Genomic DNA, 18,816 nt, shown 5'->3' with positions numbered 1-18,816 from the left:
GCCGGAGCTGGTGTCACCCCTGCGGAGGCCGGTGTCAGGTCTCCCGGAGCACGCCGTGCGTCGTGTCGCTCCTCCTCCTGCTGCTGCCTGTGGCTGTAATGAGTTTGGGATTATTGACGGTCCGAACCAAGCCGGCTCTGATTGTCTCCGCCAGATGAAGCAGCTGCAGCAGATCAATAGCTCCGTCCGTAAAGTACAAACTAATTGGGCTCCATTTGCATGGCGGCCTGGCAGCGGTGGAGGCCGATAAGAGCGGCGTGTTATCGGCCTCATAATGAGGAATCAAACAGAGTCCTGAGATATTGGCACAGTTTCATTGTGTCTCTCCAGCTGAAACCTTCTCCGCGTTGGAGGTTTCATTCGTCATCAGAGAAATACAGCTGCTCCAATCCGCTTATCCAATGTGTGTCTGCGCGAGGTTTCCATGGCAACGCTGTTTACGGCCCCACAGTGTTCTAAAATTGGTGGCGTGGTGATAACGCCGCCAGACAAGGGGAAGCGGCGGCGTGATGTGACAGCCAGAGATCGGCAGCGAGAGACGGAGGAACATGAATCCTCTTCTTTCATTCCTTCCCAGCGCGGGGTCTCAGCAGGCTGGCGCCCCGGACAGACCTGCTCACTTCATTCATGCTCTGCTCCGCAGCGGGGAGGCGCTCTGACAACAGTCAGTCGAGGTTGAGAGGTTTCTCCAGCTGGACCTCAAGGAACCGTCAGCTGGTGGATTTCAGCTCCTGGCCTCAAGCCTTTCCGTCCTCAGTTTCCAAACCATCCTCCAGCCGGAAGCCTCCTGGTGACGATGCCTCCAGTCCCAGCTTCATGTCCCCTCCATCATGGAGCTCACTGGTGGTCCTCCTCTCCTTCATCTCCTGCCCACTGACTGTCTCCAAACGTGTCCCTCTGACAGACTCATTGCTGATCTTCTCCTTTCTAGTCAGGTTATGGTTGCAACCCCTCCTCCCTACCATGGCATCACATATCGATGTTGGGTGGACTTTTGCGTCCATCACTGACGAAAAAGGCAGCATTCAGCGTCGCATGTTGACACACTGGCAGTGCGACATGTGAAAAAAAGACGGAGGTTGGGGTTCAGCCACGTCATTCTACGTGTTAAATTGCTGTGACTCGGTACCGTCACTAAAGAGGGGAGCCACGTAAGCGGTTATAAATAGCAACTGCGCCGAGGGAGAGTCCCCTGAGCCTGACCCTTCTCCACTTCAGCCTTCAAACCTCTTGTTTGAATATTTGCTACTACCAGCAAGATCTGCACCCGCGGCAGCTAGGCTTCCGTGCTCACCGCAGAGGCCTTCCTCGGCCCCTCGGACCTCTAAGGACAAGTGGGGGACTCGGTCAGCTCACCTGCCCGACCGAGGCGTGCCACAGCGAAAGCCTGGCGCTTAACTCCGGGCTCCCCGGGCACGAAAGGTGCTCAGGTAGGTGGTGGCGTTAGGCTTAAGGGGCCACGTGCCTCCGCTTAGGGCCAGAGATAGTTTCGGCCCCAAGGCCTGTAGTCATTCGCTTTACCAGATAAAACTGCAAGATTCAGGGTCTCTTCTCGTGCTTCTCCTCGACACATGATCTACGGTGCCCCACCTGGAATGTTACGGAAGGAAATCTGTGCGGAACATTCTGGCCTTTTCCGTCAGTATAGGACACAAAAGCCCACTTTCCCAACGTCAATATATGAGTGAGGAGGGGTTGCAACGCCTCAGTATCTCTGACTCTTCTGACTCTGACTCGGGAGTCTCTGAAGACAGCCGTCTCCACCCTGCTGCACTCTCCTCTTCGCCTCCATCACTCTGATGGTTCACCCCGACCCCCCTCCTGCCTCCCCCCCTCAGCACTCGTGAGTCATCGTTCAGGAGATTCCCTCCTCTCTTGTTTCTACTTAACACATTTGGCAACAGCTCATTAAAAGCAACATAATCCGATTAATATTCTTCCGTCCAACTGTTGAAAAACACTTTTCTGAGAAGCAATTACGACCGCTGGATTAATGGAGCGGAGGAGGGTTCATTAAAGGCAGTTTACAAATCAATAGCAGGACTTGACTGTGTGTTGCTAACGTCTCCGGTTTGGTCCTGAAACTGAGGAATTCCAGTGAGAAATCGAGGCGAAGGAGGTGAAGAAGAGGGTGCAGGCAGGGTGGAGAGCACTGTGGCAGCATTGAGGTGCGGTGACACAGGTCACAGGTTTGCCCAGGTCGGTTCAGTCAGAGATGGAGGAGGAGAAACAAATCTCTCAGAGGGACAAGTTCGGCGGGGGGACGACCCCCACAAGAGGCGGTAGTATCTGGAGGGTGCTCCTCTGAAACAACCTCCAGGATCCCCATCCATCTGAGGAACGTCTTGAGAAGTCAGAGGTGGTGAGGTCACCCCAGAAGACGGGTTTGAAGCGTGCTATCTTCCCGCGCCAGCGGAGACTCAGGCGCACACGTGCGTTCACGGGCGTCTACGCTACAAAGCACCGCTCTCGTACAGGAAGATCAAACCAGTGTTCTGCGATGGCAGGATAAGACACAGCTAAAAATAGCTCTTCCTTGTCCAGCTACAGCAGAAACTAAAGAGTTGCCTGGTGTAGGAGGCCGTTGTTCGCCAGAGTGACAGGCAGCCGTTGGAAGGTCTGGCTGACAGGCTGCAGGCTAATCACTTTCACGGCGCCATGTTTGTGCAAGCGCATCACATCTCCCTCCTCCGACGGAGACGCTCCGGCCGCCTTCATTATAGGACGCTCCCTCCAAAAACATCTCCAAATTGTCAGCCCACATTAATATTCAGCGCCGGCTCATGAATACAGGAGATTAATTCCTCCATAAATATCTTTAAAAAGCCCGGGAATAAGCGCTGGCATTCCGCCGCCGTAATTGGCGTGGTGCGGGAGAGAAGCGGGAGGGAAATCTTGCATCACTTTGTCAGACCTCCAGTGAGCCCAGGCTGGCGGCGAGGAAGAGATCAGCGTGTCGGAGGGGACGGACTCCATGGTGCGACCGCAGGATGAGAGCAGGGGTGAGTGACAGATGAGCGGGGAGCGCCGCCCTGGTGGGCGCTCAGTCGAGCGTGCGGCGCTTCCGCGGCAGGTTGATGTTGGTCCTGAAATAGCTCCACCGCCGAGAGATTATGATAATTGTGCGATGGCACCAGAGAATTGACAAATCCTCCCGCCTTTTCATGAGTCTACACACTAAATCCTTTGTTTTCTGAGCGGAACGGAAATAGCTCCCAGCATCCTGGAGGGCCGGGGATCTGCTCCGGGGGCCGGCTCATCGAGCCGCACAAGTCATTAAGTGGAATCGGGATGGAAGGGATCGATGGAGCCTCGGATCCTCCAATCAATCCTCTCCGCTCCGCCGAGCGCCAGCGGCGGGAAGCAGGTTTCCAGGTGAGTTCTTCAGCCAGACTCGACTTCCTCGGAAGGATCGATGAGGGTAGACGCCAGGGAGCAGGTCTCCAGGGAGCAGGTCTCCAGGGAGCAGGTCTTCAGGGAGCAGGTCTCCAGGGAGCAGGTCTCCAGGGAGCAGGTGTCCTGGGAGCAGGTCTTCAGGGAGCAGGTCTCCTGGGAGCAGGTCTCCAGGGAGCAGGTGTCCTGGGAGCAGGTCTCCAGGGAGCAGGTCTCCAGAGAGCAGGTCTCCAGGGAGCAGGTCTCCAGGGAGCAGGTCTTCAGGGAGCAGGTCTCCAGGGAGCAGGTCTCCTGGGAGCAGGTCTCCAGGGAGCAGGTCTCCTGGGCCGGGAGCCTCACTCCTTCATCTCTCCACCGCTGAACCCTCCGCAGAAGATTAAAAACAAGATTACAAATGAATACACTCTAAATACCCTGTTATGATATGTGACTCGCTTGTGGCTTGAGCTTGAGTGAGAGTATCAATAATCACAATACATTTTAAAAATAAAACTTCATGTCATTGGCCGCATGGAGGGGATCAAACTTCCCCCCACAGGTAGGTTGAACAATGGTTCCACCTTCGCTGTAAAGTTTTCACTTAAAATACACAAAGAACATCTCCATTCGTGTCGAAATATCTAATATATTCATGACTGCGTATTATGGCTGTTTATTTATTCATAACTATGTGTTGGCTTCAGTCACAGGACATATATTATATTGCATATGAGTGATGGGATCTCTGTTGATGTTCAAAGCTTCCAGACCTGAGGTGGAGCTGGTCCACAACTGAGACGTCTTTACTTCAGGGGTCTTTAATGACCTTGACTCTAGAATCTCGACAAGACGTCTGCCACTAGTTTCACCAATAAAACCTGACTTCCATGAGCTTAGCGCTTCTGTCCTGGACTCTTTGTTCCTCATCTGCCAGGGAGGTCATGTGATCACTCATGTCTGCTCGCCACAGTAGACAACCCCAAAACAGCAGGTGGGAAGTTCTGGTTGCTGTCTGGATCCACCGGCGGCTAAAACGGTCCCTCGCGCTCTTCTGTCGGAGCTGCTCAGCTTCCCGTTTTGTTTCTCTGAGTGTCGTGCGAGCGAGCTCCAAAACACTACTGCCCCCAGCTGTCCGACTGAGGCCATGACGCTCCAGTCTCCTCAGGAGTGGGAGGTCAGAGCCGGGCCTCACGTTCAACACCTTCCACTCAGTCGGATAGAAGGAGAGTGACTTCCACGACAGTCATTCTCACACGTGCCTGCTCCGGATACAAGCAACTTCCTGATAAATATGCTCAGAAACCCACCGCATGGAGCGGGAACCCACATTCACAGGACGCGTTCGCTTCCGTAGGACTCTTTCATTGATTGTAAACTACTTCCTGTTTACGCTCGGGAAGCCATCTTGGATTGCAACCCTGTATCTTCAGTCGTCTGTGTGTTGTTGAAGGCCTGTCGGCCATGCTGCTTATCAAATAAGAGTTCGGGTTTATCGTCATATGCAGGAAAACCTCAAAAGAAGAATCGAAAAATGGCTCACTAAAATGATCTCACAGATTTTTATCACAAATTACACACAGAAAATGAGCTCATTCACCCAAAATTCATTGAAAATGTGTCGCTTAACACATCCATTTCCTTGCTTTCTGACTGGCCAACCAAACACCCACAATGAGCCGCCACTCTGGCTGGTAGCTTTTGTGGCGGAGTCAGACTGCAGACTGCCGTCTCCGTCTGTTTCTCGGTGTCACCTTCCTCCCGCCTCGACTGAGCGTGTCTTTCATGATTATGAATTGTTAAACGCTCATGGAGCATGTCGTGCCACTTTTCATCATAAATAAAGCTCAGTAATTCACACGACAGACGGCTAAACACCGTTTCTATGTGGGATGAAAAATTCGATTCTCACTCGAACATTGGTCCGACACGTTGGGCTGTGTTCACGGAGCAAATCCCGTCAGGCAGCAACAAAGCCAGTAATCCTGGCAGAGTTACAGCCGCCCATCGCTGTAGGGTTGTTTCTCCCGTCTTCATGGCGGCGCTATCGCGGGCTGATGCTGTCTGAAGGACGGCGGGCTTTTATCCCTCCTCTCCCCAGGAGCCGCGTCACGTCTCCCCCGGCCCTTCACCACACACACCTTTGGCTGTTTCCTCTTCAACTGTGAGCACCGCGGCTCCTGATGGAGCTCATGGAGACTCTGCCGGAGTCCCACTTACAAGGGACGATTCAAATATTTCAGAGGAGCGAAAGGAAACAACAGGGGACGGTGTTGGCTTGGTCTGAAGTGTCACATGCTCCAGACAAATGACCAACCAAGTGTCTTGGAGCAGGAACCAAACTGAGCCACAGGTCAGAGAGCGTCAAGTCAGTGCTTCCTTGTTTTCTTGTATTCATTCAGCAAAGCTTTTGGAATCTATTTTTATAGTGAATTGAATTTAGTGAAATAAATATCCATTGGTCAGGTTTGGATCAGGGGGTCATAATTCTGACCAATTTTCCAGCTCAGTTTTAGTTCCAGCAGAAAAAAGACGGACTGCAGTATTGTGAGTGAACAAGAGCAGATCAAGTATTGGCGCCTGAGACTCGGAGCGGAGCTTCTGCATCATGAAACGCTGGTGAGGACGGGAGCTGGTCTCCTCAGCTGGAGGAAGATGAGGAGGGTGATGAAGGACCAAGTGAATGACAAAGACCTTCACCTCTGGATGTTTTTCATGGGAGGAAACTGGAGTGCCAGGAGGAACCGGATGTGTGTCGCTGTCCACACCAGTGAGGGAGCGGCTTCTTCTGAGAGGCTGGGAGAGTAAAGGCCGGCACATTCAGGTGAGGAACTTGACTCAGGAGCCCGCCGCTCCGCTGACTGTCAGGGCTCCAGTTGGAGGACATCCTCCCTCCTCAGGCCCAGCTTGACACCTACATAATGCAGGAGCGGGATTGTTCATTCGCTTCGTTAATTAACACGGCGAACGCAGCGTGGTCAATAATTCAGGTCGGTCATCCAGTATTCAGCAGGCTCAACTGCGGCGCTCGGATCGCGACCTCCGCTGCGCGGTGAGCCAGATGTTTCACGCGACTCTCCCGGCACTCTGGTTTCCTCCCACACGCGGCGGTGTCGGTCCGCTCGGTGGCGTCTCCCCGTCAGCGTCTGTCACTCAGCTCTCCGCCGTCTCGCTCCAACCCTTCAGCATTGCCAACCACGCGCCTGGGAAGGCTGTTTCCAGGGCAACCGGGTACCAAACGCTCTCCCGGCGGCTCCTCCGCGCCGCGCGGCCTTTTGTTTACACTTTCATATATAGAAATCCGAGTCGCGCCAGACGGACTCCGGAAGTCTTTCTTATCGTGCGCGTGTCCTGCCGCGCACCTCGCAGGTGTTTACGCTCTCAGAGGCCGTGGCTTCTGAAGTCATCACACAACAGGTGCGCGCTAACTGGAGGACTGATTCCAGATAACGCACGCCGAGCAGCTCAGTTCCGGTTATCTCCACCTTGTCCCCAGGCGAACCCACGCCTCGTTTCCCCTGGAAGTCTTTCATTAAACCCCCCTTTTTGGACGGAGAAATGCAGTTAAAATGAAGTCAGACTTTACCTTGCGTCCATTCTCCTGCGCTGAGATGAGCTGAGGTCAGGTCGCGGGGGCAGCCACCCAATGAAAGAAGTCCAGACCTTCCTCTGCTCCAGATCTTCTAGGCAAATATCAGGGTGATCCGGCCTCCTCCCGGCTCAACACCTCTCCAGTCCAAGTTTCTCCTGGATGACGGGGCTTCTGCCACCGACAGATAAAGCTCCTGCAGAGAAAGTTCTTGTTCTGTGGGTCACGGCAGAGCGCATGGCAGATCAGCAGCTGGTAACATCTGGCAGAGAAGAAGGAGAGACACAGTCGGACCTGGGATTAAAAGTCTGGACAGAAAGAAGGTTTTCTCACAGCGTTCGGACCACACGCAAGTCGCTCGTGCGCGGTGACGGCGTCAGTGACTGGTGGAACATGATCAAGGTAATTTCATTAAAAACACTAGCTTTCGCGGCTTTTTTCAAGAACAAAATTGAACTTAAAACGAGTCCATAATGTAGGTGAGCAGCAGCACAGATAATCATTGCTTAACATGTCACATTGGGGTTATATTTTGCAGGAAAAGTCCACAAGTCTGCTGTGAATCTTTGCTCATTGTAAAGTTATATTATTCAAAACACTGTCGTGGAGCTTGGTTTTCTAAAGACGGGCGAGTGTTGCGCAATAGCTGGATTGAGTTTAAATCCCTTCAAATGGTGTTGACATTTTTGGTGTCACCACCGGTCCCTGACCCAGAGGGTGCGGGCGCCTTTCACCCTGCCATGATGTTCGTCCGCCAGTCCATCGATTATCTCGCTCATTTGTTGGACGTGATTGAAAACCGCCGCACGTCCCCCCTGTGCGCCTGCGCGTAAAGGCGCGGGGAGCCGTCCAAGTACCGAGGAGAGAAAAGGGCGTTCCGCTCCCATCCCTCGACAGATGATGGTGGACTCGCACCTGCGGAGCTTCGCTCACCACCCGCCCTCGTCGTCTGCCGCGCCTCACAGAGTCAGGATCCGGAGTGGGACTTGTTCCCCGCCTGGAGTATGTTCCGGGGAGGGATGCGCCGCGAGCCTCTCTCTCTCAGCACACCGGTCCTGGAGGGTCGCGGGCGGCTCGGGCTGATGCGTTTGACTGCCGGAGACACGTGGAAGAAATAAAGAGAAGGGATGACTCGCTCCTATTTCAGGCTCTTAGGCGCTTTACTGACGTATTTCATGGAGAGCGACAAGTTCGGGTGAGTGGCGACTGCGCACCAACTTGGAAAAATAATCCCAGCAAACACACCTAGTTTTCGAGAAGCTAGTTTTAAATCAGTTTTCCTGAATATTTGATTTAAAAAAGACTTGTGATCGCATAACTGTGGCAGTGAACGGGTTCGACGGAGTTGGATACATTACTGACACTCATCTACACCTGAGGAGGAAAGAGATCAAATCTAACTTGAGACGGAATTGTTACAGTGGAATCGTTTTACACTGTAAAATAGGATTTTTATTATTTAAGGGTGGATCTTGTCGGCAGGACTGTTTTGAAAGACACCAGAAGGGAGAAGGGAACAGTCTGGTTCCTCTTGCTTTAGTGGTCAAAAATATCAATAAGTGGAGACACTGAGTCCTAAATTTACACTTTAAAAGACAAGGATGCATTTTGGAATTCTACTGAATTTAACATCATGTTCCTAGATACCAATAACAGTTGCATCACAGAACCATTAGGGTGCAGTTGACACCGACACAAACTCACTTCCTTCTGAAGCCTGTGTTCAGGATTATGTCCCGACCCCAGGAGACCACCTCAGTTGTGTCCAACAGTTGCGTCATTATTGACTCTTTAATGATTCACCGTGTAACTGAAGCACGTAACACGGTGAGAAGGGCTTTCTTTATTGCCCAAGTGGAGGATCTGAAATAGCTCTCAATGAAGCCAGAGCTCTCCTGGCTGCCACTGATCTGTCCGCCATATTCACAGGCGAACCATCGCACCAGTACACAACGTCGACTGTAGCGCAGAGTTGGGTACCGTTGCCAGATGAATTCAACATCCACCAGCTGCACCCTGATATTACCTGCGGTCCATCTCTGTGCTTCATGGAGCAGCAGCTCCAAACACTGGATCAGAACCATGATCTCTGAGGTCACAATATGATTTGGATTGGATTCAGGAGCCTGGAGTCACTTAGGCGCCACTTCATTGGTCCATTTAGCTCATGTCATGTGACATTAGCCAGGCGTTCCTCTTCAATAAAAAGGAAAAGGTCACGCAGATGTTCCATCCAAGTTTGCATTTTGTATCGAATATGGCTGCAACTACTTTTGATCAGCTGCGACCACCTTAGCGATCAGTTGCTAGTCGACCTGTGACGTTAGCAACTGTCACTAGCAACTGACAGAAAATGTATCTAAACTGTTGCAAACACTTGTATATGGGCCACAATTGTTCTGAAAGGTGATATTTGAATTTTAACTGCTCAAAATGTGTTGTGAAATGTATGTGTCCTTTGATGTGTCCTTTGTGCAGTGTTGTGTCAAAACTGGTCGACTCACCAATAATAGTTAGGGTTGCTATGGATGGTTACAAGCGTGGCATTTTGACATCGCTGCCTGATGTGAACAAGCTGTGACGTCACCTCTGTCCAACAGCGGTTTTAAAGCGTCTGTGCTCTGTAATGCCGATGAGCACTTGCCTCCCATTGAGGCTCTGACCATCATGTGTTTCCCTCAGAGCTGCCAAGGAGCACGATCCCAGGTCCTCCTCCAACTTGTCCCCCTCTGACTTCCTGGACTCGCTGATGGGCCGCACGTCGGGCTACGACGCCCGGATACGCCCCAATTTCAAAGGTGCGTGCCTGTGCTTCCGTCTCTGAAAAACAGATCCGAGCGCCGTTATCTGCTGCCACGATTCATCGCTGTCAGCCCGCTGATAAGATCCATCCGTCACTGGAGGTGACAGTAACGTAATTGTGCTGACTGGAAGCACATCCGAGGTTCACCGCTGGTGGAGCTGGTTCCAATGGGAGGACAGAAGCAGGGGACGGGGAGCTGCCGGGGGAGAGGCCGGAGCTCCACGGGCTGCAGGACGCATCAGCAAGTTCAGCAGAGAAACACATGGCCTAGATCTCCCCGTCCATCAGGGAGCCTCGGTGCTGAGGCGACGGTTATTTACCAGGGAAGCCGGGTCCCACCGCAGGTTGAGAGTGGTGTCTCTGCATCAGTCCACGCTCTGATGAATGTGAGGCAGGGAGCACTGAGGCTTCTGAACCCCGGGTTCAACACCAGGGTGGCGCCAGAGGTGGGGTAGCACAGGCTTGCACATATAACAGTACCCAGAGAGTGGCACAATATGAATGAGGAGGTCGAGGGTTTGAATCCCACTCAGGTTTCCAGTTCTTACTAGTGGTGTCAGTGGTGGGATGGTCACCTTCTGGGGAGCCCTGTCAGAAGGACTCGCCTCTCTCCATCAGCAATGGTGTCAGAGGTGGGATGGTGAGGTGAGACGCTGTGGCTGGTGAAGGACTCCCGAGGTGCTGGGGACGGGTGAGCTGGTGAGGACAGTGAGACACATCCACCTCTGGCACTTTCACCCCGGGCCACCGGAGGCACTGCAGTTTGGAAGAATCCATTTTCAATCCTGGCCATATCAACGATGCAGAGTAACGTGACCTTTAGCGCGGCTTCCTGCCTTCACACTTGATCACACTCACTTGATGTCTGGGAGAATAGCTTCAGCTCTCAGAGCAGTCCATCAGCAGCCGACTTCCTGAGCTGGTGAGGCCACTGACCTCTGGGCTGCAGTGACTCACAGAGATGCAGTGGAACTCTTCCCAACTGAACCCTGCTGGATTGAATCCACTTCCAGCGAGCACACAGACAGTTTGGGGCTTCTCTCCGGAGGAGTGTGAGACGGTTTCTGACCTAGATTCACAGAGAAGGTGCGTCTTTGTTTTCCTGCTGCTGCTGTTCTGTGGAGGTATGTGATGACACGCCGAGATGCAAATACCAACGCTGATGCAAGATTGATGAAGACGGAGCGGAGAAAGGGAGACCGTGGAGGGGGCTCCGCACAGCCACCCCCAGTGATCTCAGCACAAACACTAGTCTGGTGCGGCACCTTCTCACAATGTTCCACACAGTGAGAAGTGAAGCGGATCGAAAACATCTAGGGACCATCACACAAGGATCTGCAAGCATGCTGGGGGCGCCCCAGCCCAGCCAGCTGAGCCCCGTCTGCAGAGTCACACCAGTCTCATGACACCAAGCCACGTCTACAGTGGAATCACAGAGGGAGTCAGAGTTCATGAACCAAGGCGCTGCAGTAGCAGGCCAGACATGAGCAGTCCAACACAGAGACTGAGGGGATTCTGGTTTGATGCGAGGAGCTAACATGATGCTAGTGATGGTTGAGTTGACTGTCGACTGAGTTCTAGTGCAGCTCAGGCTGTCAACAGATTGACATTTTCAATCTCCATGAATCGCACTGAAGCTGAGTTAACTCGCGATTAATGGCAAATAATCGCACATTTTGTGTCTGTTCTCAATGTAACATAAAGGAAGCTGCGTGGCCATCTTCCTTCAATTTACAGTTAGAACAGATGCATGTGGGACTCATTTACCATGAATGGCGAGCTGACTCGCTACAGTGCGATTCATCCTGTGAATCTATTGGCAGCTCCAACATGAGGATCCATGGCAGTGACGGCTCATGTGACCTTCTCCCTCCGCAGGTCCACCAGTGAACGTCACCTGCAACATTTTCATCAACAGCTTCGGGTCCATAGCAGAAACCACCATGGTGAGTCGGCCACGGTGCCGCGTCTCTCCGAGTCGCGTCTCTCCCAGTCGCGTCCTGGAATCAGGCGCAGTAAACGTTGACAATTTAGAGAAACGATAACGCAGTGAGTGCGGCTCCCCGCGAAGCCGCCGTCGTCGCCGCGGTTCAATAATTCACGCGACAAATGGAGGGGCCTCACGCTGGGAGCTAATATGAAACCTGCAATCACACGAGTGGCTCCCTGATTCATTACCGGAGGTAATGAGGAGGGCGCTGGCGAGCGTGGGACTTCATTTGCTGCCTGGCTTTGTTTGATGGCCGGGGATTAACAGGCTGATGCAAAGATGAGCTGATGCCACGCGACGGGAATCCTCCGCGCGACCCCATGTTTTCTGTCTGTGATGTTCGTTTCTCAAGCCACTTGGACTCACTGCTCTCCAGTCACACTGTCACTGGTCCGACTGTGCCGCTCCTCTCCTTCTGTCCTCCCTGCCTTCCTCATGTCCCTCTGATTCACTCGTTCCTCATCTTCTCCTTTCTCAGTCTCCTCAGCATTCATCTCAGACTCCTCTGACTCCTCGACATCATGCCGGTCTCCATCCTGCCTCCACTCTCTTCTTCACCAACCCTCTGATTCTGACCTTCACACCTCATCTCTCCAGCTTCTCCTCTTCACCCTCACTACGTCATCATCAAACATCATCGTCCCAGGAGCAGCTCACCTCTCACGCTCCTCATTCACCAGTCACTCCAGTGTTTGTGTGCGAGTCGAGTTTTATGCCAGAATCTCCTCAGCGTCTGAGCTGGAGCCATGTTTTGTAAAACCGCATGCATTTGAGTGACACCCCGACAACCCCAAAAATCGCAGCATGACAAAATATGCAAAGCCGCTTGTCGTCTGCGCAGGATTACAGGGTGAACATCTTCCTGCGGCAGAAGTGGAATGACCCGCGGCTGGCTTACAGCAAGTACCCGGACTCCTCCCTGGACCTGGACCCGTCCATGCTGGACTCCATCTGGAAGCCGGACCTGTTCTTCGCCAACGAGAAGGGCGCCAACTTCCACGACGTCACCACGGACAACAAGCTGCTGAGGATCTTCAAGGACGGCAACGTTCTCTACAGCATCAGGTGATGAGTCACCAGCTTCAAAGAGAAAACACAAAAGAATCAGCGGCGTGGAGCTTTTACCTCCGGACATGTCTTCAACATCAAAGTCACTTGGGAGGGAAAATTGATTTCGATCTCATTAGCATCAGGGAATCAAAAGCTGAGCGCTAGGTTTTAATAAAACACCTACGATCAGCAGGCAGAAGACGCTGCGGGCGCTGCTGCATCAATGGAAGTCAAAATCCAAGCCAATCCAACTCCACACCATCTTTCATTTCATTTCAATACAAATTCTACTTTTCCAATTCTGGCCCATGACCAGGCGACGTCAAGCCGAGAGTCCATTACAGCAGGGGCTCAAGGCCCAGTGGTGCTCAGGTGTGCCGGCGGAGTGGGTCATCGGCTGGGATGAAAAAGCATTTATCTGCTCTCACCAGGGCGATGACGGACCGCCATGCATCACACACACACACACACACAATAAGTTCGGTTTAATGGAAGTGTGATGGCGGCCTGGACAGATCGCACGCTGGAGAGGCGCCGCCAAAATCCATCTCTCAAATCCAATCTGTCTCTTGTCGCAGGCTGACTCTGATTCTGTCCTGTCCCATGGACCTGAAGAACTTTCCCATGGACGTGCAGACCTGCACCATGCAGCTGGAGAGTTGTGAGTACCATCGCAGTCAAGGAGCGGCACGCGGGCCACGCAGGGTCGGCTCGACCGCGCCCACTGGACTCTGTCAACCTGCAGCATGTGTTGTGGCGTTGTTGACTCCCTGATCCAATCACACCACAAGGCACCGCTTCCAGTGGTTCTGAGTTGAGTTCTGCAGCAGTGATGCTTGGAACTTGGATCCTTAAAGGGACCATGTTGGTCCACGTGTGATCTCCAGCGTTAGCAACATGGAACAAGACTGTTTTGTCTTAAAATGGAGCCCATAGATCCTGTTTTGTTTCACCAGAATATCCATCAACCCACAAAGAATCATGGGATCAATGATGGAGACGTGAATTGATGCAAAGCCACACGACTGTTGCTCCGATACTCATGATCCACTCATGGTCCAACTCCGTCTCAGATCTTCTTCAGACACACTGACACAGCTCTGTTACTGTTTTGTTGTTTCACTTCTGCTAAACAAAGAAGTGACGCCGTCCAGGATGCCACGACAGAGGGACAGACTCAAAGGGGGCGGAGCTTATGAACCTCCTTGCCTCGCCAGTCTTTGGTCCTAACCCTGACTAGACCGGGAGGGTCTGCTCAACCTCACCCTGGGTACTCTGGTTTCCTCCCCCGAGGCCCAAAATGTAGCTCACCGATTCTGGTGCTTGTTGGGAGGTTCAGGCCGTGTCCCATCCGAACAACCCCCCACTGTTCCTTCACCTCGAGGGAGGTATAATCTGCACACTGAAGCCGAACAACTTTCTTGTTATCGGTGAGCAATAGACCATCAATCATCTGAAAGTGACAGCCGAACGTTTCATCTGGAGGACAACAGAATGTTTTTCCCCGTGGTCAAGTTGTTGGGGCCACGTTTAGGCTGCAGGTGACGGGCTCTGATTGATCGCGGCGCCCTCCCAGTTTGCTTCCAGGGATTTATCGATTGAGTGATTGATCGCTGTGTCTGCAGTTGGCTACACCATGAATGACTTGATCTTCGAGTGGCTGGAAAACGGCGCGGTGCAGGTCTCTGACGGACTCACGCTGCCTCAGTTCATCATGAGGGAGGAGAAGGAGCTGGGATACTGCACCAAGCACTACAATACCGGTGAGTAGAGGAGCAGCAGGTGAGGGCTGGGAAGCCGCCCGGAGATGGGTTCTGAGCCTCTCTCTCTCTCTGAGCAGGAAAGTTCACCTGTATCGAGGTGAAGTTCCACCTGGAGAGGCAGATGGGCTACTACCTGATCCAGATGTACATCCCTTCCCTCCTCATCGTCATCCTCTCCTGGGTGTCCTTCTGGATCAACATGGATGCTGCGCCGGCCAGAGTGGCGCTGGGCATCACCACGGTTCTCACCATGACCACCCAGAGCTCCGGCTCCAGAGCGTCTCTTCCGAAGGTCGGTGTGTAACAAGAACATGCACCAGCTCATTTAGGCCTGTCGCTCTGGATCTTAAACATCAGGGGAAATTTCAGACGGAACCAATATGAAAGCAGCCTCGGGTCACACGTTTTGGAGCCACAAGTACTGGAACTGAGCAAGACAAATGTTTCAGCTTCTTTCATCCCACGTATCGATAAGCTGAAGCATCTCTACTGTCAGGAGCAGCTTTGGACTCGACACTGACGGCTCAATAGACCAGGGAGGAGGACGAGGCAGGTGTAGGTCAGAGGATGGGAGAGGGAGAAGATGAGGGCAAGGTCAGGCGGAGGAATCTGAGACAGACAGCAGTTGGAAGAGCAAGAAACAGGTCTAAGGGCTGCAGGATCAGGGTCAGATAGTCCAGTAGTCCAGCAGGTCGGTGTCCAGGGACAGGAGGGTCGATCAAGGTTTGATGGACTGCCATGGTTCAGGAGTAGAGGGATGGGTCAAGAAGACCAGAATTGCTGAGAGAGAAGCCAGGTCAACTCCAGAGACTCTGAGTATGGCAGATGAAGTGTCAAGGTAAGGAATTGAACCGTTACCATTTAGAAACTGAAAGCTAGAATTGAAGGGAGGATCCCACTCCAGTCGAAGGTCGATGACTACAGTCGAGGTTCGGAGGGTGAAATGGAGTATGCTTTGCAAGTGTGTGCCGATTTCCATTCCGTCCCTACGGTCCGACATCAGGAGGCGTCGGCGTGATTCTCACCTCACCGTGAACAAGATCTTTTCTCTCCCTGCTCATTGTGAGTCGAGACAAGTCCTTGGTGTGACTCACAAACACGTCTGAGTTATGTTGAATTATTCTTCAGCACACACATGTTTGCATATCGATGCTGTCGCTCCTGGTCCGAGTGGCTCCTCAGGAGCCTCCATGCCTCTTCAGATGACTGAGGAGCCTCACCACAGGCGTGTGATGATAAATATTTAAGATTTCAGCCTCCTGGAAAACAGCGTTGCTCGCTTCCGCAGAAGAGGCTCAGCATCAGTGGAGAACGCGCCTCCTCTGGAGCCTCTGATCTAACCCCAGAAATCGGTTGTCTTTCCTTCCAGGTCTCGTACGTGAAAGCCATTGATATCTGGATGGCTGTGTGTCTGCTCTTTGTGTTCGCCGCGCTGCTGGAATATGCCGGGGTTAATTTTGTCTCCAGGCAACAGAAGGAGTTCCTCCGCTTGAGACGGAGACAGAGGAGGACTCACAAGGTAGCCCTTCTCCTCGCCTCTTCCCTCCCTGGGTGTGAAACCAACACGCGTTAGTCATTTACCAACAGATCTGTATTTAGAAACGGCGTGTGAAAGACAGTTATTCTGGGAACAAAAACATCAATAGGATCAAGTAACTAAACAACCTTGGAGCGTGGTGAAGCCGCGCAGAGGTGGGCAAAGCGTGGCCCCTTTGGCAGTATTAATGCGGCCCTCAGGGGACTCATTTGCCTGAAATAACAGAACTGTCGTAGAATTGGCCTCACAATACTCTCCACAAATGTGAACATTAATAAGCCCACGATAGATAGAACTTTAGGAATGATACATGTTCATTGAATTTCCTGTTGTTTCCCTGGGAAATCATGGCAACCATGACGTCAGAAACTAGCGGTGGAGGAGGACGTCCACCAAGCAGGGCATTTACTGGAACTGTGTCTCCAGAGATTGTACTTTCTCCTGCAATGTATTTTATATAGACAATTCCACGGCCTTATAGCACCTTGAACTATCGTTGATCACAGTGAGCTCAGTGGGACAGCAGGGGGCAGTCGTGTGCCACACACAGGAAACGGTATTAAATTCCTCAAAAGATTTATGGATCGAGTTGGAACTCAGAACAGCTCCAAAACGTACCGGTCTCGAAAACCACGCATCCGTTTTCGACTGAATAGATGGGGCAGTCGATCATGTGGCCACGTGATCGGCCACTTGAGTTTGACCTTCAAAATATGGAAGGCAAAAGGAACCAAGTCATGGTGGAGACCACCCGTCAGGCTTAGGTGTAGGAAGGTGACCACACTGGAGTCAATGAGAACTGGGACTCTGCAGAGTCAAGCTTCTGAATGAAGATCCTACAGCAGAGAAAGTCCATGAACAGCTTTTTAAAATCCCGCTGAAATAAATAAATGTTTCTGCTGTTCAATGTAGCAGTAAATATTTGCTGAGACCGTGTCTTTGTTCGATCTGTGGTGAGAACGCTGTGTTGCTTCTCCTCACAGGACGAGGACATCAGCGACGGCCGCTTCAACTTCGCGGGCTACAACCTGAGCCTGCCAGCGAAAGACGGTTCCGCCGTTAAAAACGCCACCCCGACCCCCAACGCTCCACTGTCGGCGGTGAAAGATGTCGACACCATGAAGAAGAAGTTCGTGGACCGAGCCAAGAGGATCGACACCATCTCCAGAGCGGCCTTTCCTCTGGCCTTCCTCATCTTCAACGTCTTCTACTGGGTCACCTACAAGATCATCCGACACGAGGACATCCACAAGAAGTGAAACGCAAGACTGCAGAAGAAACTCTTTCAGGGAAATCGTACAACCTTCAGGCACTGTTGTACTGCTGCAATGGTTCTAACTCAAGGCTTGGTAACGTTCTGAAGAAGACGGCCAAATGTGTTTTTAACTCTGCCTCGCTGTCGCTCAAACATTCCATGAATTTGTAACTTAAATGTAGCTGGTTAGCTTTGCAAAAAAGATTTCTTACTGAGGACTTTTATATCGTAGCGTTGTCATGACAATGTTTACACGACAGAGGGACAAACGTGTGTGTAACTCTGGGACTGGATGGCAGCTCAGGTCGGACCAGGTCAGAGTCTGGACTTCTTCTTCTGAAGCCTCAGGTTTGATTGTTTCGGGCGACACCAGATCTGCTGCCCTGAAAATGATCCTCATCCATCCATCTGTAGTGGATCATCTTGGGCTGAGACTCATGATCTCATCATCTTCAAAATAGCAGTTGCTCTGGGCCTGGTCTCTGATGGATGATTCGCCCGTGCTGGTCTGGAGAAAGGGAAGCTCTGGTCACACCTTCATCATGAGCCTCACTGTTGTCCTCCTGTTCCTCATCTCTAACCTCCCTGGCCCAACTCTGTCTCTCCTCTCCACAAACCATCTGTCGTGCCTGACTTTGTCTCCAAACCTGTCCCTCTGATGAAGACAGTTCTGATCTTGTGTTATCTTCCTCTCTGACTCTGACTCCTGAGTTATGATCAGTGACCACTGCTGCCCACTAAAGCTTCACAGTCGTCTCCACCCTGCTGCACTCTCTTCTTCACCTCCACCTCCTCAGTAGTCTCACCACCAATCACCATGTCATCAGCAAACATCATGGTCCATGGAGACTCCTCCCCGACCTCTGAGTCTGACCATCATGATCACAAACAAGTGCAAGTCAATGAGTCTTCCAAGAAGAAAATCTAATGATTCTTGAAGAGAGAGAGTAGCTCAGTCTCAGAAGACCTCATGGCTGCAGACCCTCGCTGATGATCATCGCTTGGTCCTACAACAGACTCAGACTCTGCTGCCTCGGAAGAAAGTTCAGTAAATAATTACGATGCCTCAATGTAGTCCCTAACCTCCAGACTGGATCCAGTCAGTGGAACCCAACAGTCCCCCTGGTGACGGCAGGACCTGACTAGAGCAGGTGCAACGTCCTGAAGGTCCCTGATGCCACCAAACAGCTGCATTTGCTCCATCATGATGAGACTTCATTTGATGAGATCTTTCACTCTTCGGACCAGGACTCTGGTTCCTGGTCCTGTCTTCATCGTCTCCTCTTCAGGACAGTCGGTCCTCACTTGAAACTGTGAACACGTCACTGTTCTCCAAACGAGAAAACGCTTTTGTAGAGTTAGAGGAAATATTTACTGTAGCAGGGACGACCACCTTATGAACTCTTCATGTGGACTTTCACTTTCTATGTTTGGACTGAGACGGATCTAAGTGTCTGTGT

The 18,816-nt window shown here is 52.0% G+C and overlaps 1 protein-coding gene across 4 annotated transcripts; it reads left to right on the top strand.

Moving 5' to 3' along the window:
• The first annotated feature begins 7,220 nt into the window (after positions 1–7,220).
• Positions 7,221–18,816, top strand: glra2 (glycine receptor, alpha 2). 4 transcript variants are annotated; one of them, XM_053877938.1, is made up of 9 exons: positions 7,221–7,360; positions 9,641–9,756; positions 11,640–11,707; positions 12,593–12,816; positions 13,380–13,462; positions 14,427–14,564; positions 14,642–14,856; positions 15,934–16,083; positions 17,085–18,816. In XM_053877938.1, the coding sequence occupies exons 2-9, from the start codon at positions 9,708–9,710 to the stop codon at positions 17,358–17,360; spliced, it is 1,203 nt and encodes a 400-aa protein (XP_053733913.1). In that variant the 5' UTR covers positions 7,221–7,360; positions 9,641–9,707; the 3' UTR covers positions 17,361–18,816. The 4 variants fall into 4 exon arrangements, with proteins under 4 accessions (XP_053733913.1, XP_053733912.1, XP_053733914.1 ...); XM_053877937.1 differs by lacking the exon at positions 7,221–7,360 and adding an exon at positions 7,811–8,153; XM_053877939.1 differs by lacking the exons at positions 7,221–7,360; positions 15,934–16,083 and adding an exon at positions 7,811–8,153.

The sequence above is a fragment of the Synchiropus splendidus genome, chromosome 10, assembly GCF_027744825.2.
Source record: "Synchiropus splendidus isolate RoL2022-P1 chromosome 10, RoL_Sspl_1.0, whole genome shotgun sequence".
In the NCBI taxonomy this organism is placed as follows: Eukaryota; Metazoa; Chordata; class Actinopteri; order Syngnathiformes; family Callionymidae; genus Synchiropus; species Synchiropus splendidus.
This window is presented reverse-complemented; position numbering and strand designations above follow the sequence as displayed.